General features: G+C 42.4%; 1 protein-coding gene across 2 annotated transcripts in view; it reads right to left on the reverse strand.

The window, feature by feature from the left end:
* The window catches only part of nell2a (neural EGFL like 2a), a 110,006-nt gene that overhangs the window by 36,938 nt on the left and 47,262 nt on the right, over positions 1–25,806 (reverse strand). For both annotated transcript variants that reach the window (XM_020056546.2, XM_010898191.3), the window contains 3 exons: positions 23,817–23,922; positions 23,498–23,626; positions 7,410–7,535 (listed from right to left, as the gene is read on the reverse strand). In XM_020056546.2, coding sequence (XP_019912105.2) covers positions 7,410–7,535; positions 23,498–23,626; positions 23,817–23,922 — 361 coding nt within the window. The remainder of the gene's footprint in view (positions 1–7,409; positions 7,536–23,497; positions 23,627–23,816; positions 23,923–25,806) is intronic.

Below are 25,806 nucleotides of genomic sequence, written 5' to 3' on the forward strand. Positions count from 1 at the left end.
TGGCTGTCTATCTCTCCGTCTGTCTGAGTGTCTGTTAGTCGGCCTAGCTAACTGTCTGTATTTGCTCCGTCTCTCTGTCTGAATGTCTGAGTACCTGTCTGCCTGCTAGGCTAACTGTCTGTTTATCTGCCTGGCTGGCTGAGTATTTGTCTGCCTAATTAACTGTCTGTGTGAATGCCTGAACACCTGGCTGAATGCCTGTATGTCAGTATGTCTGTCTGACTGTCTGCCTAGCTGGCTGACTGATTGACTGACTGTCTCAATGCCTGTATGCCGGCCTGACTCACTGGCTGAAATCCAAACAGTTTATCCAGCGACTAATAGTGCCACATGCTTTATTCAAAAGGGGGATTTTGCCATAATACTGATTAAAACCAGATAAAAAAACATTCCCAGCTGACAATGGAACCTTGTATAAGTTATCTTCCTTTTTACATACAACTGGCTACAATTCAAATGTTACTTGTCAAATAAGGCAAGAACATTCAACCACAAATAACATGGCTAAACTCTCAAAGCACTCAAAGAGGATGAACCAATTAAAACCAATTATTTTGGAGTAAATAGAAAGCATCCTGTTCCTGAATGACACTGTAAAGGACAATGTGAAACAGACTATGTCAACTAAGCTATCAAGGTGTACGTAGAATCAAGAGATAATAACCAAGCTCTACCAGAAAGATGGAAGATGCAATAACTTACAGGAGAAAATATTTCATTTGCTGGTCTTCCAACAACTAATACACATACAAAAATGTACACATCCAATGTCTTTTCCATTTAAATTATTACACATAAGTAATAATTTAGTACTGAATAGACATCCTTCTACAAACTCTGCCATGTTGGCAACAAATTAATAGACAATCTCTTCTGGAACTGTCCATTGGTGGCTCGTTTTTCAAGTCAAGTTCAGGGATGGTTGTTTTGTAATAATATAAGGGTTTGGACGAGTATTGCTGCAGGATTTGAAGGACTAAGGTCAGTCAATATTCTGCTTTGGGCAATCTTATTTTTTCACCAGGTCACCAGAAACATTGCATATAGGGAAGACCCTAGTGAGAAACCACAATGAAGGATCTACTTAAAAGGAAACAGAGGAATGATACAAGGAAAGTTAGGTGGAGTTGTGGACATACGGGGACTGGAAGCTGAACTGTGATTCACTGAACTGTGTGTTTACAGGCAGTAGCATAAGCGTACATATGGGGAATTCTCAAAGGCCGAAGTAATGCTCAAACAACCTATTAGCTACCGCCTGAAACTAAAACTTCAAGTGGATACAGCTTAGTGTTCAATGTATTTACGTGCTGGAAGTTGCACATAATTTGTACAAGTGTTCCGCCCCAAAAATATAAGGTTTGAAAGCGACGTTACTGAATGGTTGACTTGGATAACTTGGATATCTAACAAAAAAGACTGAGGTAAACCTTTTTTCAATCATCGTGTGTTTTCATGATGACCCTGTTGATTGTGGTTATGCCCAAATCTTGGTCTTGCCTGTCCTCTGAAAATCTCCTTGGCAGCTCAGACTGAAGGGATGCACGCTTTGTTTTGTCTGTATTGTGTCTGCATTTTGTTGTCAGGGGGAATTTCCAGTAAAAAATTAAACAAATACCTAAAAAAATTCCGGCCTGACTGTCTGTCTCGCTAACTGACACTGTAACCAGACTGTGATAATTCATCACTGTATCAGCTAGCACAGTCAACGCATAAAAAACTACTTACACACCAATACAAACCGTGAGTGACGCTAATTTATCTTCATGCAAAATGACGACATTCCGGGACCTGACAGGCACATCATAACATGTCTAAATGTGAGGGCTGTGTTGAAATAGCACCTATTAAGTGGATGTTTTCCATCACCGTGAGAGAATCAAAGCCATTATAAGATGTGAGACAGAGAGGGGCTGGAAACTAAGTGAGAACGGAGCATAAAGGATGGGCAGCCGAGACAGACACAAGGCACACTGTCTACCCATAATCCTCTGGATCTACCAGGCCTTTGACTTCACACAGTGAAAGTCATCCTGTCTAATCTTTGCCGCCCCTGACCCCACCGCCCCATCTCACCCCCCCACCTCCCCCAACTTGTCTATTTTCTTCTGCCCCTGGTAGTTTCCTCTAGCCGGGTTATCGTAACATTACAGCGGGGGTGTGTGAGTGCGCGCACACACACACACACACACATGCGCACACACGCACGCGCGCACACACACACCTCAGGACAGCAGCCCTCTAATAACATTCAAAGGCAGCAGCACACAGCCGAACCGCTACCTTTCATGGATTAGCCACTAATCTCTCTGAGCACGCCTCGGGCACTGTGGGGTGGGTGGAAAAGAGGAGGGCTAGCTTGACCTTCAAGATCAAGGGTAACATGCTAGTCAAAGAGCAAGGGGAAGTTAGATGCTCCTTTCTTTCATAGCTCTATTGGATGTGGAGGATAGGGTTGTGTTGAGGCTCTGGTAATCCATATTTCATTTGGGGAAGAAGCTGGCGGAGTGAGTCCTTCGCCTGCTGGGAAATGAACTGGTGACCTCCTCCAGTAAAGGGCCTTTTATGTAAATACATTGTTCACTCCAACCGACTGGCTCCCCAAGACCCAGCCAGATTGCAGTGACTGTAGAAGATCTATCTGGGTTCAGCCAAATATCATTAAATTGCTAACAAAATAAGTGCTACATTTCTTCATCACAATATGCGTAACTGTAATGTTGTTTCCTCATTGGGTAAACGACTATACAGTACTCTAGCTACAACAGAGGTGATAAAAAGACCTTACAGAGAAACCAGGGCATCATTAGGCTACCTGTCCTTTAGCTCTCCAGAAGTTCACAATCTATGAATTGCTTAAACAAATGGAGAATAATAAGATAGTTTTGTATGAATGGGTAATGCACACAATGCAGTGTATATAATGGGTAATTATGCAGTACTTTTAATATCATATGGCAAGTATATTCAGCCTTGGGACATTTTTTGTCAGAGCGGCTAGACACGATAATCAGAACAATTATTATAATTATGAAAAATATACATTTCCGAGCCAGTTTGACCCATGGGCTGCCTGCCATTGGCCCCTGCTGTATGTTTACTTCACGTTGTCTTGACCTGGTGCGATTTTTTTCCCAAGCCACTTGGGAAATAGGCCATTCTTCTGGACGCTGTTCAAATCAAAACAGATGTTTGATTTCTATTAATAACAAATAGAACCCAGTGGCTATGTCAGCACACAATCCCTGCCATTAATATTGCACATAGAAACAGGAATGAGAGAGAATGAGATTGCCTACTCTGGGATGAAACATGAATCTATTGTAGGACAGAGGGAACGCCTAGTGTGTGTGCTCTAATGTGATCAAATGTTGATTTGATTTACCCTCAATACAGTCCTGGGACACGTCTGGAATTAAGTCGAATTTGACCATAATTCATCGTTTTTATAGCAGATAAAGGAGTGGAGTGTGGCTCTATACGAAAGATTCTACATCATGCACTGAGGCAATGATTGTGAATGTACAATGATAGTCCAATAACTCAGAGAGCGATTACGCCAGTAATTTGACTGTAGAAGGTAAAAAGTCATTACATCAGGCCCCTTGAATACGCCTCGGTTTAATCATGAAATTTTCTTTCATAGGGAGAAGCATAACCAAGTTGTGCATGGTTCTGACTGGAAGGCATTTTAATAAGAATCTAAAATATACTGACACAATTTAATCCATGGGACTGCAGGATTAATCTTCATTGTAAATCTTTGAAACGAATGTGTTGCAGGAAAGAAGATAAATAACTTAGTGTCTCTGAACACATTTTCCTCGTAGCTCTTGACAAGCACAACTGACTGTCAACTAATCATCCATCCCTGAATAAGTTAAATCAAGTAAGATTTTCCAGGGCAAAAACAAAAATGTGTGCTTTTGGGCAAAGGACTGATTAGGACAACTGAGCGTGCATAGATAGAATTCATAGAAACAGGACCGTGAGTGTAACTCAGGTTGTGTCTAAGGAGATCCAACGCTAGGGAAAAGGGCTGAGTTAGCAAGGTGAGCCTACTCTGAATAAATCAGAGAACAAAAGGGATGTGAGATGACTGAGAATTCTCCTGATAATTCCTTCTGAAACACTCCTCAGATAAAGAAAGCCTGAAAATCCCCCCACCACCTCCTTCTTCTGTTTCTCTTTCCCCACTGACAGGGGAAAAGCCCAGTGGTGTACCGAAAAGAGAGGCAGCAAATAGAAAAACTCTCATTGTCTCGTTTAGTATTAAAGACACTTGCTTTAATTCAAACCTAGAAGATCAGTGGAGAGGGAGAGATAGAGGAATGGCTGCAGCCTGCCTGAATCCTCTCCCTGGCTCGTGTCCTAAATGACGCCATCGCTTTTCCATCGAAAAGTAATTCACTACGTAGGGAGCATTCTGTCATTCGGGACACGACCTCTGGCATTCTTACCGGGCCGGTCCGCTCCTCTATTTTTTTCTGCCTCCTCTGCTCCATGCTGAGTTTGTTTGCATCAGTGCAAATTGCTTTTTTAATTACAGGCGGATTTGGCGGAAGGAGGGAATGTGGAGCACTGCCTCTCCCTCAGAGACAGCGCACAGGGATCTGCTGGTCCCCATCACTCACACGGTCGGCTAATCAACTCACAGGGAACACGACAAAAAGGCCACAATGTAGGGAAACCGCTGAGTCATCTTTACAGATGTGGTTCAGTAACAACACAGGTTCCCGACATTCCCTTGAATCCTCCCTTTTCACCTTTGTGTAATGGATGGTTGCTGTGTGACATAAAGACGGGAGCGGTGGTCGGAAGTCAATCAGGAATCAATCGGGTTCAATTACAGGTTTCAGCCAGAAGCCACCTCAGAACAGCAGCAGAGCTAATGTCCGACAGGCTTTCTTAGAGAAGGCCCTTATAACCAACATCCCTACCAGGAAAGAGTGTAATGCCAACCATGCCGGTGGCACAGACTCCTGGTGCCATACAACAATCACCCAGTTTCACAGATCATCAATGTTTTCCCAGCAATGAAGGCTGTCAAACCTGATCCATAACACTTATCAGTGGCAGGCCAAAACAAGTGAAACATGATAATATTTTATTAAAGTATCCATAACATGTTAACCAATTCACTGAGTATAAACTTTATTCATCCCAAACGTTCCATTACAGCCCCCAATTTGGTATTTAGACATTAAAGTGTCATTCCAATGACCAGTAAATCAATGCATCATCACTAGAATTGCTGAATGGTTGTTTTTCTACCTTCTAATGCTTCAGTGCCTTATTTTCTAATCACACTGACCCAATTTTCCATAAAACAGGTTCTCACTACACTCTTGAATATCCAGTCACCTGATGCCAATGGTACCGTGAACTTTATTTGGCTTAACATCAAAATCCCTTTTTGATGGGTATGGTGTAATGATTCACTTGAAATTACTGTATATTTTCTACTTATAACATCCCTTTCTGCTTATAACATCCCTTTCTGCTTATAACATCACTTTCTGCTTATAACATCACTTCTGCCCTTATCAGTGTAGTGAAAGAAACTAACGGTAAGATCTGGCCCAGTGTAATGTGCGTAGGAAGAGGAGGAGAAGCACCAGATGCCGAATCAGGTAAGAACAATGGTTTATAGTGTCTTAAAGCAACCGCGCACCTCATGGCCAAACACAACACAGTGCATAATAACCCACGAGGGGAGAACAGAAAACAGGGCAACTTTAAGCAATGGTAATCAACACGACGAGACAGGTGTAGGGAAGGGGAGTCGCTGCCATCGTGTCAAAGTGGTTTGTACACACGGTGAGGAGGAGCGCATTCAAGGAGTTGGCACTGCCACACTCCAGGGGGCCGGCGTGACACCCAGGGTGACCTATGAACCTTGGCCTTTCCCCAACCCCAACAGTGGCTTATTTGAATGACTAATGGAAGAATATAGCGGGTTGTGAATAATTCTGGGAAGTAAGCTATTAATTTTTAATTATCCAATAAGTCACCAAACGTCTACTCAATTTCAAGATGTGCATTTGACATTGATTGATTCAAAGTCTGCCCCTACACTTTCCATAAGAACTTGTCAGAACAAACTGTATGCTGTTATAGCAGGTAAATTATTCTCTACTGAAATCAACCTGCTAATGCAAACTTTAACAATGCAAACAAAAACATTGAACTTGTCCCGAAGTCTGACACTTTAATTTACTGCTCGAAAGAACTTATGTTAACACAAATGTACAGCTACAACAGAATAATGCATGTGTCTGTAGTAACAGTGTCCCTGTGTGGAATTTCAATCTCGCTGCGAATAGAAGTTAATAAAGGAGGACAAAGGCAGACCTGAACATAGAGGGCTTCAATACAGCTGGCAGACACAGAGCTGAAGAAAGACAAGGAATCCCCTTGCCGTCCTTTTAGATTGACTTGGCTCTAGCTTTGATCGTGAACAAAATCCTTCTTTCCCCACCCCAACACACACACACACACACACATACATACACACACACAGCCAACAGCTGTGCACTTTTAACTTTGGAAAACTTTGAGAGGGTGTGTGTACTTGGGATACAAATGCACCACACTTGGGAGTTTTCATCCGCACATGAACCACTACATTGTTATCAACAACGCGAAATAGCTGAGGAAAAAACCTGAACACAAGTATAAAGGCAACCTGAACACAAATATAAAGGCAACCTGAACACAAGTATAATTGTGTATTTTATCATTCTAATCGAGGTCTGACACAAAATAATGCAGATTTCTCACTCAATCTACCACTGGAATGGAATGTGTAATGGACTTTTCCAATCATACAGTTATTACGCTATGAAATGCACTCAGTAATCTGCCTTGTAATCACCACGAATCAAACCCAGCCGCACGCTAGGCCAAATCAATACTAATGCATAGTGGTATTCTTCTAAGATTCACCGGGCCAGACTAATACCATCTAATTCCACCACACTGTAAAAAAGCAGCAAAGTGGACACAATCACAAACATTAATTTCGATTTGCGTGCATATTAATTGAATGTGCCTGCGGTGAATCAGACCAAATCCGACAGGAACAAATCAAACCCTGTCATTCGTTTATATGATCCAAGCACAATTACAGTTACCTGCTGTGCCCACTGATTCCTAACCGATAGCGTCCGTGGCTAAGAAGCATTTCAGCTTTTCTTTCAACACACCATCATGATAGTTCCGCAGATGTAATAAAAAATAAAAAGGCTCACGTCACGAGTCGCTAAGTCGACTCTATACAACAATTTCACCCACGCGTTCCATAGAAATGGCTCCCCCTTTGCCGTTTTCCAGGATGCCGCATGGGGCCCGGGAACGTCGGCCGGTGGCAGCTATGGTACAAAGGCCTGCCAGAAGGAAAGACTCACCAGTGCAGCAGAAATCATCGATCCGGATGTATCCCGTGTGGCAGACGCACATGAAGGAGCCTGGCGTGTTGACACACATGGTGTTCTCCCTGCAGTAGTGTTTGCCCTCCGCGCACTCGTCGATATCTACAGGGAGGAGAGGGGGAGAGCAGGTTATGTGGGGTCCCGGCTAAAGACCCAGGCCCAGCATTAGCCTCACGGCCAAGGGGGGCGGGGGTGGGGGAATGGGGGGGGGCGTACAGGAAATAGGGAGGTATAGGAAGACACCAGAGGAGGCCAGCGATTTTAGGTCTTTCATGTTCTCAAACGGCAGCGTCCTCTGTTGATGCTGAACATAGCGGTGTGTCTTTGCGTTGTAGTCAGGCAGATCTGCTCCAGCCTCACAGTCCTTTATATAGCTTCATGCATCATGACACGCCGCCAGGCAGTAAATTCACTCTTTTAATACTGCTTTCCTAACCTGATTAGCGGTTACCTTAGTAACAGCAACTCTTTGCGGGGTACACAACAACAAAAAACAACACGCAAACACAACACGCTGTATCTTTCTAAAAAATGCCAGTGTAAATACATTCACGACGTGATGCAATGCAGTGTAACGCCAACAGAAATCCAAAATGAGAGAGGTCTAACCGGGAAGATACGACTCGGCTGTAGACGGCCATGCCTGAACATAGAAACCGCCATCTTAAAGAAACCAACTGGAGTGGAGATAACGGCCTTGACAGAACCCTAACCCAATGTAAATGGGCCTCGCTCTCGGCTTAAACATACCTTCCTTTCATGGCAGCCTCTTTAGCAAACCACACTTGATTTGAAAAGTCATTGTGCGGGCGTTCCATTCTCCCGCTCGTGCATCCTTGGCTAGCGCCTCAAACCACTACAGCAAACACCATCCCTGGATTGGCTGTATTCAAATGCACACTCTCTCCTCTCACCCAGCTCTTCACTTCTATTCAAACAGCCACTCAATACCCGATAACAGACTGTGAAACCCACCAATGAATGGGCACGAGGCCTAAATGAATAGGACTCTAATTTAACCTTGTTACTGCTTCTGAAAGGGGGATGGAGAGACAAATGGAGAGAGAGAGAAACAGAGAGTAACTCTGATTCTCAAAGTGTTTCTCCACAGCAGGCAGATACAGTAGGTAACCTTGAACTTGGTGACATGTTCCCTGGCTTGCAATTGGCTGGCCAAGCGACGGCTTTGATTTAGGGCCTATTAACCGTGCCCCCCCCACCCCCCACCCCATTGAAACAATATGTTGGGACGTGTCTTCGACAAGGCTTGCAGGCCAAGTGGCCAGTGAGGGCGTAAACGATCTCCATCTCCATTAGCCCAGTCCATTTCCTTGATTGGCCTATCACTAGTGACACGTGATGTGCCACCCTAAAATAATTGTATCTTTCAGTGGAATGACCTGGGTCAAGTCACAGGCCATGAGAGATGGGAAGAAAATGACTTCAGTTTTCCACTCCCTCTCCACAAATGCTGAATCAATCATAGCCATACCTAGAGGACAGAGATCCATTTGTTTAGGAGACAGTCTTATATAGTCCTTTTGGCAAAGTCTGTACAGCAGGCCTAATGAAAAGCTGTCATGGGAAAGTTACATTGTATTGGACATATATTTTCTGCTGCCATCCGGCTTTTACAGTTTTCCCTCTGCAATTAGTATCATTTCAACTTTGCTTTGGTTCGGCAAATATTGTTTTAGCTCAATAAACTGTAGGCTATTTGTTGGGTTTCATCAGTGAAGTTTCACCTGAACAACTGTATTAGTCTGAAAGTCATTATGTGGACACATAATATGTAGAATCAGTCATGTCACCTGATGCCGTTCCTGGTTGTTCCAGAGCCGTAAGACATCCCTGTAGACTCTGTGTGTAGTTCAGTGAACCATTTTGACGTGTGGAAGGCTGGACTGAGGAGATAACAGTGTGTCCCTGTTGGAGAGCCCACAAAGAACCCAGACCAACAGACCACCCCAGACTGCCAACAGCCTCTCTCAGCTGTGCGGGCTCATTTACCCAAACACTCGATGTGAAATACAGTAATTGCCAGTGAAATGGCTGCCAGAATGTTTGCTGATATTGTCACCCAGAACCCAGAGTCCCTGACTGTGGTAGGGCTAGCGGCCTGAGTCAAGAGGAAAGACAAAAGGCTTTGGGTCCCACTAAACCAAGCAGTAAACCTACATAATAAAACCATGGCCCTTGACTGAGAATCAAACTGTAGAGTCTATTGGCTGTTCTGTTTGGAGAGCTTTCAGGCAATTTAGTATGTGTATGCTACACTGTATGTAGCACATGTATGTCCTTACATATTTTTTCAATGTTTTCCCAAATTCATCTTTCATCCAATAAGGGCTATGCCCCATCACAGCGCCTCCCGGCTGGTCCAGGATAGTCAAAGATCGAGAAAGATCTCGCCTAGCTGTTCTGCTTCTCATCACACTGCTCATTCAACCCGGGAGATGTACTAGCCAGCACCTACCGGCTTGGGTTCGAACACGTTCAACAGCCAACAGACTGAACTTGACCGCTCCAACACCACCAGCCCGGGATGGTGGTGACTACATTGTTCCCCATACAAAGGCTCCCAGTAAATATTGGAATGCGGTGACCAGGATGTGAACTCCTGGTTGCAATGATGCAGCTCTACTGCAAGTCAGTAACGTTGTCGTGGCGACTGTATTCTATTTCCATAAAATTCGCCCTGTACTGCATCAAGTGTTCAGTTGGAGGGGGGGAAAATGTAATGCATCTGATTTTAGAATACTGATATCAACAAACTCACCCAACGTGCCCGTGTGTGTGTGTTGGATGAATGTCTGTGTGTGTGTGTGTTAGATGAATGTCTGTGTGTCTGTGTGTGTGTTTTAGATGACTGTCCGTGCCTGTGTGTGTGTTAGATGACTGTCCGTGCCTGTGTGTGTGTTAGATGACTGTGCGTGCCTGTGTGCGTGTTAGATGACTGTGCGTGCCTGTGTGTGTGTGTTAGATGATTGTCCATGCTTGTGTGTGTGTTAGATGACTGTGCATGCCCGTGTGTGTGTGTGTTAGATGACAGTCCGTGCCCATGTGTGTGTGTTATATGATGGTGCATGCCCGTGTGTGTGTGTGTTATATGATTGTGCATGGCCGTGTGTGTGTGTGTTATATGATTGTGCATGCCCGTGTGTGTGTGTTTGTGTGTGTTATATGATTGTGCATGCCAGTGTGTTTGTGTGTGTGTGTGTGTTGTCTGATTGTGCATGCCCATGTGTGTGTGGGTGTGTGTATGTGTGAGTGTGTGTGTTATATGATTGTGCATGCCCATGTGTGTGTGGGTGTGTGTATGTGTGAGTGTGTGTGTTATATGATTGTGCATGCCCATGTGTGTGTGTGTGTGTGTTATATGATTGTGCATGCATGTGTGTGTGTATGTCTGTGTGTTATATGATTGTGCATGCACGTGTGTGTGTATGTGTGTGTATTATATGATTGTGAATGCAAATGTGTGTGTGTGTGTGTGTGTGTTATATGATTGTGCTTGCACATGTGTGTGTATATCTGTGTATTATATGATTGTCCATGCACGTGTGTGTGTGTCTGTGTGTTATCTGATTGTGCATGCCCATGTGTTAGTGTATGTGTGTCTGTGTTATCTGATTGTGCATGCCCATGTGTGTGTGTGCCATGACAAGCTAGATTAATGCTAATGCTAATCTAACGCCATAAAGTGCTTGCTTATGCTTTTAAGCATGTTAGGGAATAATGGGGACCTTTGGAGGAGAGAGTGTGTGCTCAATCCTTCAAGAAACTCATTAATCTTGAGGAGATTTGCCTCTGTGTGAATCAATGAATCACCGTCATGTGTCATCGGTCTCTGTGCCTCTTAGCGATCCGGGCAGAGGTCTAACCGATGAATAACAGGTACCAATGGCTGTAGCTAACGCTGACTGAGGGATGCCTCTCCAGCTGGTCACATCCGAGGAATGTGACCAGCACTGATGTCACATGTTGTTGCTATTTACACACTGGCCTGGTTTCCACAGGGTGTTTGTCAGCTCTCTTGGCGTACACACGCTCACACGCAGAGAGTGTCTGCTGCTGACAAACACATGCAGATCAGGTCTGAACGTCTGTGTGTGTGTGTGTGTGTGCGTGTGTGCGTGCGTGTGTGCGTGTATGTCTTTGGACTGCGTTGATTGATTCTGTGTGGTTAAGGTCAGGGCTAAGGTTTATGACATGGTTCGAAGCAAACAACATTTTTACCATTAAGTGCTGTCTTCTGCCGGTTAGGTAATAACCAGAGGAGTAACCATGAGAACGGAGGATCTTCAGAGCGCTGAAGATGTTTCTTGTGACTGCGTCATGGAATTTTAATTTGAAGAACAGAATATTATGTTTTAATATTATTACCACTTTATTAATTTGGCTGTTGTGGTTTTGTATTCTATTGTCTTTCATATTCATTTATATATTTTTTAGACTGCCGTGAAACATTTACAAGTCACAATGAAGGAATAAGGGGTGGGTCTAAACTGGCAGAGGAATGTAGTGTATGTCTTGTCTTTATAAGTTAATGAGTAGGGGGCAGCAAAGGAGAGGGTCCTATAAAACCTGGCAGCAGGACGGGGATACTTAGATTTTTGCTCGATTTCCAACCACGTGTGGGTGGTTGTATTTTGATGATAATCCCATGCATGTAAAAATAAAAAACCACGACAGAACTTGCGACTCAAGACCAGTATTTTGCGTTTACATGTGCAGCCAATGAAACGCCACCTTCTGCAGGCTGTATGTAATGATCTCCCCGGCGTGACGCCGCTGGGGAATCTTTTCAGTCAACCGCAATTAGCTCCCCGTCACCTTGTGACATTAAAACCATGGAAACACGTCTACCATGGGAAACACCATCTCCATAACTGTGGTTGGGAAGGTATCCTACACAAACAGTCCCCCTGAATAGATGACATACCCCAGTAAGATCACTTGGAATTGGTTTGCATTTTGAATGTCACCATGTGCAAAGAACGATTGTCATCGAAATAAATGTGGGCTTCAGAAAAGAGACACATTTGGAATGATCCTTTTGGTTTCGGACAGAATGGAACGATAAGGGCTGTCAATGAAAACATCACAGAGTTCTTAGAAGAAGAGAGACACTGTACTCATTTCCATAGAATAATATGAAAATGATTATATCTGAATGACAAAACCCTGCAAAAAAAAAGCTGCTCCTTGACTTTTCTCCTGTGGCATTAAAATACTAATATTAGCTTTAACCTCTTGTCTCCTGGCACCCGTAACTTTGGAAAGTATTCAGACCAATTCACTTATTCTACATTTTGTTGTGCTATAGACTCAATTTATAATTAATTATGGCATTTCTTTTCAACGTACATACCATACACCATCATGAAAAAGGAAAAAGATGCGTGCCAATTTATTGAGAAAAAACACTGAAATATCAGATATGAAATGCCTGCATGTATTCAGGTCCCTTGCCATGATTCTCCAAATTGAGTTCCGATGCATCCTGTGTGCTTTGCTATTCCATGAGATCATCCTTGTGTGTAGAACTGGTTTGTATTTCACCTGTGGTAAATTCAATGGATCAGACATGATTGAGAAAGGCACGCACACATCTATATAAAGTCCCACACTTTACAGTCCACGTCAAAAAATTCCATGTCAAAATCCAAACAAATCTCTGTATAACTCTGATTTCTTTTTAACACATCTGGACATATGGATATGTAATAGTGTAACCACAACACTTCTGACAGACAAAGTTAACCAAATTTAACAAACAACGTTGAAGGACTCTGCTTTGGAATCATCAGAAATGTGATTTTACAGTGCAAAAAAATAAGTACCGCCGTAGCTTCAAGAGCTGGTGTTGCCCTATTTGACAGAAATAACTTAATGTAGTTGTTTCCTGTAACTGTCTATCAGGTTGTTACATTGTCGGCTTCAAGTCCCCTGACAGCATTTCAATAGGATTGAAATCTAGGCTTTGACTTGGCCATTCCATAACCCTCCATTATTTTTGATTCATTCTGTTGTAGTTATGCTGGTGTGTTTTGGATACTTTTTATGGTACATTTCAACTTCAGCTTTATCAAATGAAAATTATTCATTAATACTGAATTCATGGTTGACTTAATGATGGTCTGTAATTTTCTTCGTTTGTAGATGGTCTGTTGGACCGTGGAAAGATGTATTTTCGATCTTTTTTCTGAGGGCCATGGATAGATAGGTCTTTGATCTTTCTTCTAAGGGCCATGGAAAGGACTTTTATCTTTCTTCTGAGGGCCATGGATAGGTCTTCGATATTTCTTCTGAGGGCCATGGATAGGTCTTCGATATTTCTTCTGAGGGCCATGGATAGGTCTTCGATATTTCTTCTGAGGGCCATTTTATTGCATCTTCATCCGCTTATCCGGTATCGGGTCGCTGGGACAGCAGCTCCAGCAGGGGACCCCAAACTTCCCTTTCCCGAGCCACATTTGCCAGCTCAGACTGGGGGATCCCGAGGCGTTCCCAGGCCAGTGTCGAAATATAAACTCTCCACCTAGTCCTGGGCCTACCCCGAAGGTCTCCTCCCAGCTGGACGTACCTGGAACACCTCCCTAGGGAGATGTCATGGGGCATCCTTACCAGATGCCCGAACCACCTCAACTGGCTCCTTTCGATGCAAAGGAGCAGCGGCTCTACTCCGAGGTCCTCACGGATGACTGAGCTTCTCACCCTATCCCTAAGGGAGAACCCAGCCACCCTTTTGAGAAAACTCAGAAGGGTGGCCGTATTCCAGATAAGGTAATTGTATTTCTGTTTATTTTATTTGCATAAACGGTTTCAAAGTTAGCTTTTTGCCCACCTGACAAGTAACAGGGCAGCTTTGTCTTTTCTGCTTTTTTGTTGTGATTTGTTAAATTGGGCTGAAAAAATGACTATTTTCCAAGGTGGTGTAATAACTTCTTCACGCGACGGTAGATGGTGGGTAAGATTATAAAACATTGCTAAAGCAATGACAGTTCCCAGGACCATTTTGAAATGAAAGTAGTTCGAGAGCACCAACACTCTTCCGTCCGGCCCAAACAAGTGTCGGGGCACGATGTGCCTTGGTCAAGCAGGTCACCAAGGACCCATGGCCACTCTAACAGAGCTCCAGCACTCCATCTGTCAGGCCTTTATGGTAGATGAAAGACTCCCGATTAAAAGGCACAGAAGTGGAAGTAAGCCCCTGTCAGAGCCTCAGCACCCTCTGATGGGTTACCACACCCGACGGGCACGTGTCATCTTTCCATTTGATTTCTGCTGCCTAGAGTCTTTCAGGGACTGAGAGACTGGGAGACTGGTCAGGATTGAGGGAAGGATGAATGTAGCAAAAGAAGGTCCTTGAAGAACACCTGTTCCAGAGCAAACAGGACCTCAGTCTGAGACCTGAAGATTGCAGTTCAACAACACTCCACATCCAATCTGACCAGAGCTTTAGAGGATCTAAACAAAAGAATAGGTGAAACCATCCAAATCCATGCAAAGCTGATAATGGCATACCCAAGAAGACTTGATTGCTGTCAAAGGCGATCCTACAAAGTACTAAATAAATAAAGTATTTTCAATAAATTGGCACACATTTCTAAATAACTGTTTTTAGCTTGGTCACAATGAGGTGTTGTGTGAAGATTGATGGCATTGTGAAGGGGATTATGTGAAGGGGTCTGAATACATTTCAAAAGCACTGTTTACTGTAGTTCTCAAGTGAACTCTGGAAACACAGCAAAATAACTCAATCCTGTTTGTATTCACAACGCTTAGTTGAAAAAGGAAACACAATCTTTTTCCAACATCCACTGGTTTTGGAAAGCAATGGAAAAACCCAATGGTTTTTACCTTTTGCAAGATAATAGATTGCATTTTGCTTAAATTGGGGTTAAAAGTAAGCCAGAACAGTCCGGAATGTTTTGCTGGAGAAATAAATAGTGGGCATTCAACACACTGTTAAAACTGTCAATCAAAATAATTTAAATCAAATACATAAAAACTATAAAAACGACACCGTTATTGAATATGGATACATGTAAGCATTTGAAAATCTTGAAATCGGGCAACACAAACCAAATTGCATTGTGGTTGGACCAGAATCTGCCATGGCAGGTGTTAAGTGGCAGAGTGGAGTGAGTTTTTTATTTGCCGTATCTTTCCAATCCTATAATTGAATATTTTGGACCAAGCGTGCGTAGGTAGCAAACAGGAGTGCCTTTTAAAGTGATGGTTTAACAAGCAGATGAAAACATCATTACAAGGTACATGATGAAAGTTATCTAACACATTTTCATTAGGCCTACAAGGACCTTGGGTATAAAAGTTATGTAATAGGTATAATTCTATGGTCAGGCACTTACAACAATTTCAAACATAGTCCTTTAACGGTAACAAAATCTATAGAATTTCAACCCTTTTTAAAAATATAAGTATTAAACATAAGAATCATGCTTAAAAGCTAATATGTACAATATAAAAAGAAAAGGTTATTGGAGAATCTTATATTATGTTGAATACTGCTGTAATTGTACACTCAATGTATGCTATTCCCTGTTTCAGAGCTAGCAATGACAGGGTGCCCTATGTTTTGATTCAATCGTAGTCACAGTTCTCACACTACTCAATAAAATGAATGGCCTAGCAAGGTATTTTGTAGGCAACTAAAAAACGAATGAAAACAAATAATCTAATCGTTTGCAGAAAGCTCAGATAATATTTTGTCATTTTTGTACATCCTTGACATCCTGTCTGTAAATACTATAAAAGCTGTACATCGTCTTCTCTTATTTTGTTTGAGCACCAATCAAAATGTAACAAAACATTCCAAAATAATTACTCCTATTTCAACAATTCAATAACATGATTAAAATCACCCAGATAACAAACCTCAGTGTTCTCATTCCTCGTATCACCAGTGTTAGTCAGGGTCACCTCAGGGACTTTTTTGAGGGGCTCTTTCACAGAGTTCACACCCTACTAGCAAACTGCAATGAGGTCTCAAAAATGAACGAAAAGTGTGAAAACCCCCTTCAATCTAGAGCCAATCAGGCAGTATGCGACTTGCCCAGCACAGTGGCTTGGCTCTCGCACTGATGGAGACGCTTAAACACAACCCAACACACATAGCCAGTGTGTTGGACATGTACGCCTTCTACTGTATACGACTGTCTACCGACAGGGCCACGTGCCGTTCTGTTTGAGAGAACCACACTGCCTCTCAGTCTCAGAGCTATAAGGTTGGGAGAGGAGAGCAGAGTGTCCCCCCGGAGTCTCTGGCACCACTGCATCTATTAAACATTTACACAGGTGTGATCTCATTGGCTATTTCCAGCACATCCGTGACCTAGGACTGTTTTAAAGAGCTGCTGTCGGTTTCCTTCAGACAGAGATGCAGCTGAGCCTATTTGATGGGCGCAGGGAATTGAATGCGTACGCTGTAAATATTATAGTCACGTCCGATGTTATTGGCAGGCTCGGGAAAGATTAGCGAAAGAGAGGGTATAACATAAATCATACAAGTCCTGGGCTATCGTTTGCTCAGAGAAATGCACTTTGCTAACGATAAAAACAATTTATGTTGAAAAAAAGATGTGGTTTGAAATGGCCGGCAACCCATTTTTCAGAATTCCAGCAGTTTGCGAATGCAAATATAGCAACACTCAGCCTGTTGGTAGAAACAATATTCTTCTCAGGTACTTCAAATCCATTGTCTGCGATTATGGACTGCCCTCGTGAATTCAAAACATAGGTTTTTGACGGGTTTCAAGTCTGGAGACAGCATTGGCTAAAGCTACATCTACATTTTCTGGTAAATTTATCATTTCTCTGAGGAATTTAGGTCATTGTCTTGCTAGGGATTAAAACTGCAGCCAAGTTTCAGCCTCTTGGGAGACAACTAGATTTTTGAATACAATTTCCTGGTACATGGTAAAAGTTCAGGATGTCACTGACCGTAACAAAAGCCCATGATCAGTGGAACCAAATTAGCCCATAACATCAAATGAGGTCTTTTTGTGAATATGCTTTTGCTTTTTTACACCAAATCCACAACTAGTGAGAACAGCCAAAGAGCTTGGTTTTAATATCAAATCTCATCCTCTGAGCAATTGTATTAGCAGGAAATTTAAGTTCCAAATACCTCTGCAAACATACAAAGTAGCTCAGTATATAATTTAGTTATTTTTGCCTATCTTTGTCAAGATTAAAGAGCGAACATTTTGGGGGAGTTGTCTGCATTGGTAAAAATGTGCTCTATGTGTATAGCTGATAAAGTTGCCTTTCATTAATTAATCAGATAGTGAAAAAAAATAATTTGACCATCCTATTCCAGCCTTTCTGACAAACACCAACCTTCAGTGGCTAAAATGTGTATCTACCTATGTCCAGACTTATCTGAACAGTGAACACATTCCATCATACAGCAGTGTGATCCCCAAAATAATCATGTTGCCAGGTCTATTTCTTTTTGCAGGGCACAAAACTCAAATTGTAAGTGATTTCCAGAAGCCCTTCAAAAAAAATATTGCTTTTGTGGGAATAATATCGGAAAATGGAGTCAATTTGGTCCCTCCACAGTTCCAGATGCAAACCTCTTCACTCCCCCATCCAATTTCATACAGAGACTGGGTCAGTCTGGAGGTGAGTCATGCTACTGGCATAAAGTGTCTGTCTGTCTACTGGATCCAGCCACCATTGTGTTTCATGGATTGTTGTTGTTGAGTCATTCAATGAACAACTGAAAACAACTGTAAAGCTATTACAAACTTACCAAAAACACAGAAGACAAGGAAAATCGAGACAGAAATAACACATAATCTTGTCTCAGATGATGGCAGCTGAATAGGTACCTATTTACAAGGTACTACAATAGTTATTTTTACTGTTTATTTCTAGTTCGCTCAACATTTTAGGCCCAGCTATTTAAGACCATGGGTTTTCTCAACCTGTCTCATATTTTCATTCAGCTATGAATTATTATCTGGGTACCTAATCAAAAATAGTGGGTGTACTTACTAGATAATTCACTTTTGGATGGGTCAAGGGAAACAATAGCTATTAAGACACAGGCCAAAATCTGTTCTTGTTTGGTGTCCATTCTCCACTGATTCCTTTCATCAAGCCCATAAGCTACGTACAATGAATGTCACATTTACAGTGGAAATGCGGTGTCAGCAGTCTCTTTGCCATAGCAACTGGAGCCTGGGGGCGAGGTCAGAACATTGATACATTTTTCTCATACCACTATATCTGTATTAACAAGTAAATACCACTAACTCATTGAGTCCACTTGTCTAATGAATGAGCCGTCTCAGATTTAATTCATATGCGACATAAAAAAGTAAAACACAGCACCCACTAGTGGGGATAATTATTGTGATTACATTTGAATCTGCTGCTTCACTCAGCATATATGCTGTAGGCTTTTCAGGAAAAAATATAATGACGGTATATAAATTTGCCACTTCATTTGCATAGGAATTTCCCAAGCATAATTGAATGTTTTCTCATTTAGCTTGCACAAAAACGTTCACACAACATTGCTATTTAAGCTCCCCCGAAATATCATTAGTGGGCTATTTTACAGTGCATGGGGGAGGAGCAGGCAGTGTAGCTGTCTAAGGCACACTTTCAAAGTGCCAAGCTACCCACCACAAAATAGGTTCAAGACTTGACTGTGCTCCTGGCTGACTAGTGGCTGGGACGTTCATAGGGTGATTCATATTGGCTAAGCGACATGGCACTGTAAGGAAGGATTACCTCTCAGGAGCCTGGAAAAGCTAACAGGTCATCAGACGAGGGAGTGAGTCCATTTACGTTTATCACAGACGTGCAGTACATTCAATATGTTTTCTTCTGAGATTTGAAAGTATTTAAAAGCCTGTCCCCTCTAAATGATAGAGGGCTAAAGCTCCAGACTGCAAGCTAACGATAAAAAAAAAAATACATAAGCGCTCGTGTGGCAATAGCCATGAAAAAGCTACCTAGAAAACAATAATAATTTTGTATGTTTTTATTCTAGAGCTTGGAGCTGGAATAGAATATGGATGTTGAGACTACCCACAAAGGGCCTACAGGCTAGTGATATCTGTTGTTGGAGAAAATATGAAGAAAAAAAAAGATCTATCCATGTGATCTCCCAATGCATATCTGTGTAACCTCTACATCTCTATTTGACCCCTACCGTCTCCAAGGATCTCATATGTGTGTTTTAAAGTAGGACAGAATATTTCTGTTAGACTAGAATAGATGTGACAGGGAGTTGAACTGAGGGAGCAGAGCTGAGGTCTGCAAAACAACTGGTACCTGAGCGGAGACTGTTGCTGAGTCACCATGGGACCTGCAAGGTGTCCGGGTACTTAAAGCCATTCTAGGAGGAACCTGTTATCGGGTTGACCTGGTGGGGACCAACCCCACCACACTCTGCCCTCTTGTTCTCGTTGACCATGCACTTATACCAGACGGGTGAGGTAAACGGGCAGACACTAGCTGACAGCGTTCAGTATGCGTCTCCCCCTCTATGGCTGGTGTGAATGAAAGACTCCCATAACTCTGTCCATGGTGCTGAAACTGGGACGTGGCTATTCAGCTGACTGCTGAGAGCTTCTGTGTTGTTTCACACAGGCGGAGACCTGCTGGCTGGCTGGTGACAATCATGTGTTTTACTTCAGAATCAGTCAAGTTCAAATTCTAATACAGTAGCCCGTTCTCTCTCCCTCGCTCACTATCTCTCTCAGACCGAACATGTGTGCAGTGTATGAAAACGTCTAATGCCAAATAAAACACTCAGTCAACCTTTAAATCACTAGAGGTTGTTTTCTCATGCACTGTGTAGCCCAGTACTATACATAGCCACATAGCCTATAGTATATAGCTGATCAAAAAGCCAATGAGGAAAAATCCTTGAAGGTAAAGGCAGCCTCTTTCTTGTTTACGTGTTTTGGGGAAAACTGCTGCCTGCAACGACCTGAGGAGTGGCAGTTTGATGAAAGAGCATGTAAATGCCCAGTGCTCAGGGGCCCTCCAGTACTTGGGTGTCCGTGGGCGGGAGGGTGGGGGTGTTCGCTCCCCTAGTGACCGTTAGGCTTAGTTATAGTGAAACATAAATTCTGGTCTTTATTTGACAGTTTCAATGCAAACGCCGGCTGTTGCGGAGATAGGCTCAGAAGGCTGGGGGGTCATGGGGAACAGAGGAAAAGTGAGGCAGAGAGAGGTAGGGAGAGAGACACGGCAGAGGACAATCGAAAGCCGCATCCCATGGAGATGTGGCAGAACAGCTCAGCTGAGTGCCACACACACACACACACAACTGGGGTAGTTGCTAAATCATCCAACAATCGCCGGAGCAGTCATAAGAAGTAGCTGCATTTGCTGCGAGCCCCGTTTGCAAAGAAAAGTCACCAGAAGGGTCTGTAAATGTACAAAACCTAGCGTTGCTAAACTGACAACGTCCCAGCGTTCCATACACAGGACGAGACGCAAGTGCTACCTTGACCAGTCACGTTGTGTTTCACAGAAAGATGGGCTGCAGTAAATAGTGTCTCAACCCATTTGCACTCAAAACATTTGACACTTGAAACAGGGAATGGAAAACAACCCGCAATTCACCATGCCTTTTTTATATGAAGGGGTGTGTCAAAGGCTAAATGTGGGGGGAGCATTGCCCTATGAGGAACAAGCTTTACTCTGCAGAGGGCGGCCTTTACTCTGCATTGTTAATTACAGTGAAGAGTGAAGGTGGGAGCTTCACCTGAAGCCAGCAGACCCAAAACCATTCATTTGAGACACGGTACTGATAGCATCTTCAACTTTGCCGATTCCCTGACACTGCGTAATTACCTGACCAACTGGTCATATCTGAGCATGTTAAAATAAGACACAGACAAGGTCAGAAAGGACGTCTCTCTGTCCCTCCATTGCTATCTTTGTCAGAGACAATGAACACATATTCAAAAACACTGATCTCAGCGAAGATGACAGAAGAGAGGAGACAGAGGGGATAATTAGGTAATGTAAGTACAGAGGGACATTGGGAAGCAAAGAGGGAGAGGGATGTGGAGATGAGATGTAAAAGGGGTATTTGCACTAGCTGTCAAAGTCATCCATAAACCTGGCTCCTTAAAAAACAAATCCATTTTACTATGAATATGAGTTGGGGAAAACGCTGTTGACATTATTGCATGACAGCAAAGCAGTCATCTCTTCGTTTGATATCTCAGGTAAATGTTGTAAAGCAAAGGAACAACATTGGGGTGGGAAGTTTCACTGAACAAGGGGAGGAGAGGCAGAAACATGTTTACCAGTGTTTGCCCTTATTTTACCATTTACGTTTACTAAGAAACATGTTCTCATTTACAGTAATGACTTGCAATTAGGGTCAACTCATCCGTGCTTGAGGACAGAACAAGAGATGTTTCATAATGCCGGGTTTGGATCTACCAAACTTTAGGTTACTGGTTAATTGATCTAACCACAAGACCACTTACCAAACCATCCTCTGTATCCACATTGTGTACATGCGACGCTGACCCTAACACATTTCTGCATGTATTTTAGCTCCTGATGTATCGAAACGTTTTCCAATCTTCAAAAGTGGATGCCCGACTGCCATTATGTATAACAACTTATCATCTGTTTTATAAGACTACAATCATGAGATGATCCATCACCATGTGTTTTACTAGGGTTTACGACACGGCCAGACACATTAGTGTGTTGGCATGCAGTCAGCAATGAATGGCCCACATGATGAATCACACCATTAATGGGGGTTGTCCTCATGAAATATCACTAACGCTTTCTTGGCAGTGATACAATTAATACAGCCAGGGGCTTTCTGTATTTCTATGCTAACCATAAACAATTGAGGATGACCAACAATGAGTCTCTTGTGACAGCCTCAACATGGTTCTACATGCTAATATGAAGTTCTCTTGTAACGGCCTTAACATTGTTCCGCATGCTAATATTAACTAACTACGAGTCTCTTGAGACAGCCTCAAAATGTTTCTGCATGCTAATATTAACCAACGACAAGTCTCTTGAGAAAGCCTCCAATTTGTTCTGCATGCTAATATTAACCAACTACGAGTCTACTGTGACAGCCTCAACATGGTTCTGAATGCTAATATTAACCAACTACGAGTCTCCTGTGACAGCCTCAACATGCTTCTGAATGCTAATATTAACCAACTACGAGTCTCCTGTGACAGCCTCCACATGGTTCTGAATGCTAATATTAACCAACTACGAGTCTCCTGTGACAGCCTCAACATGCTTCTGAATGCTAATATTAACCAACTACGAGTCTCCTGTGACAGACTTAACATGCTTCTGAATGCTAATATTAACCAACTACGAGTCTCCTGTGACAGACTCAACATGCTTCTGAATGCTAATATTAACCAACTACGAGTCTCCTGTGACAGACTCAACGTGCTTCTGAATGCTAATATTAACCAACTACGAGTCTCCTGTGACAGACTCAACATGCTTCTGAATGCTAATATTAACCAACTACGAGTCTCCTGTGACAGCCTCAACATGGTTCTGCATGCTAATATTAATCAACTACAAGTGTCTTGCAAAAGCCTCAACATGCTTCTCCATGCTAATATTAACCAACTATGAGTATCTCAGTGACAACCTCAACATGGTTCTGCATGCTAATATTAACCAATTTAACTAACTTGGTTAATATTAGCATGCAGAACCATGTTGAGGCTTTGCTTTAGCGCTAGTTGTTGATAAAAAAAAAAAGTCCTGCATGCCAAACACAGCTCTGCATGCCAATATTAACCAATAAGCTCCTCAACAAAGCGTCAACATGGTTCTGCAGTTTGTCACAGCAAACTGTACAAGGGTACATAATATCTCAGTGTGTTGGAACATTTTCTTTCTGGTTTTACAAAACAATTACACAGTCACAGGTACCTAGCAATTTAACCAAAGTGCACCAAATGAAAATATCCATTCTCCCATGAAGAAAAGCGGCAGTTCATTAGAAAGTGTTAACCACTGATCTTATTGTATGAGAACCCATTGTGTACCTTCACAGTAGGCATTGTCCTCTCGGAGGGGGCGAAAGCCGTCCTTGCAGGTGCAGCACGCCCGAGCCTCCAGGTTGACACAGTCAGAGTGCTCGACACAGCTGTGACCCTCTCCGCAGAAGTCATGACCTGCAGTAGGCGCCACAGAGAAAGGTCACACAGAAAGGTCACAGTAATGCCACAGAAGTGCGCAAAATCCATGCCTTCAGTCTCAACCCAATGTAACGCCTCCCAGACAGGGTTTAGAAATCAAGCGTTGCTTCTTTTTTATGTAGTGTGAATTAATGAATGTCGTTAACATGCGTGTACATTTCCCTACCTCTGCAGACTTTGCAGCACCTGTCATCCAGGGTGACCTGCTCAGACTCTGGGCAGTTGAGCTCAGGACAGGGGGTCGTCGCGACAACCCGATGCATAGTCCTCTCCTAGTAACAGGGAAACAATGAGGAAACCTTGTCAGGGTCGGAGAAGCTCAGTGGCAAATGTTCTCAAGTTCAATCAGACAGTTAGGCATGCACTGTGTGCCACTTCTTCTGAACAACAAGGCAACCGCAGTAGTTTCCACCATAGTCCGTGTTAGCATTTAGAGCCGCTGTAAAACTCGGTACGTCGATCCTCTCACCTATTGAGATGTGTGAATGGTATGAATATATCTATCTAATTGAACAGAGAAGGACGTGAAACCCGCTATAATTGTCCCTGATTGGGTGACTAGAAAGAGTCAATGTGATCAGGGAGCTACCAACTCTTTAACAGACATTTTTAATCTCCGCTCTGTCTCCTCGCCTGGTGTTGATTCAGGATCGTTAACATTATTATGACACGACAGAGAAACAGTACGCCGGAGAGAACCAACCTAATGAACACATTCAGAAGACACAGCTTCATTCAACACAGCTCTGTCACTTTGAAGTAACAAGGCTCAAGCCATGCCCACCTGAAAATATGGCTCTGTTCAGCTTTCATTTGGCTGCTGGACAAGGGGATAATTCATTTTTTCAACTAACTGCCTTAAGACTGCTTTTAAAATAGAAACTGACAATATTAAAACAATTATCTATTTTAATCCCTTTTTCTTTTGGACTTTACTGACAACGTCTCACAAAGTGAGTATGTGGTTTTGGGTGGTCCAGTGGTCTTGGGTGGTCCAGTGGAATCTGACCTGATACTCTTCCTGCAAAAACTTTGCTTTATCTTAACTGCTTTTCTGTCAAAATAGAGCATAAACAAATCCTCAAGAAATATGGCACCTGAATGTCAAATTAAAGACATTCAGTGCGTATTTGTAAAAAAAAAAAGATATATATAATACAAAAGACAATGTTCTACTTACAGAGTACAAGTATTCACCTCTACGCAAATAAAGCAGATATTGGAAATCCATATACCTTAAACAATCGTACTACAGTATTTGAAATCTTTCCCTTACTGTCAATAAAAAAGTGCATTGGTTTATTCTCTAGCAATATATATTGATGTTCATGTCAGTTGTCCTATTTTGGTGGAAACAATTCCGCCTAGTGTTTAATATTGCAAAGGACATAAACTATGAATCCCATGAGGTAAAAGACATGAACTAGAATAAGTTGACAGGGGAGATAAGTGGTGGTCTCAAATTATCTTTGGGGTGGATTCACACTAACATCTAGTTGCAAAGGGAGTCATTTCATGATAATGTATTCAATTATGCAGAAGCTGTATGTAAATATATGCAAATATGTTGTTACTTTTTTGATATTATGCTATCATTATAAATAATAAAAACATGAAAAAGAAATACTTTGTGGTTTAGAGATGTATGCATTTATTGTTTCAAAGAAGAAACAAAGTATCTTACTTTAGTATGCAGCTATTCCATTTTGCTATTCCATTTAACAGAATGTTTTACCTTCAATGCATTTTGATCATTGCCATTACTGTAGTGATAAATCCGATAGTTGCACCTATATTTGACTTCCTCTCCCCCTCCCCAACCCAGAAACAGTGAAACAGAAGATCAGAGGCATGGCTAGTAACAAGCCTATGCCACCAGCCTGAGACATGTGGTTGAGGATGCAGGGTTTCCATATCTTTGTTGCCATTTCAACATATTATTTCATTGTATTCATTTCATTATTAACAAAGTTAATTTGACAAAACCAGATGGAAGGTTTTAAAAAAAGGCAAGCCCATCTTTAAAAGACTAGACTGACAGGAAGAACTATATATTATTGCATGATACTTGCACTCACATACGCAAGGAAGGTCTGGTAGAACGATGCGTCAAACATGGCTTCCATTAGCCAATGAAAAGACACGATTCCCAGGCA

This window comes from Esox lucius, chromosome 19 (assembly GCF_011004845.1).
Source record: "Esox lucius isolate fEsoLuc1 chromosome 19, fEsoLuc1.pri, whole genome shotgun sequence".
In the NCBI taxonomy this organism is placed as follows: Eukaryota; Metazoa; Chordata; class Actinopteri; order Esociformes; family Esocidae; genus Esox; species Esox lucius.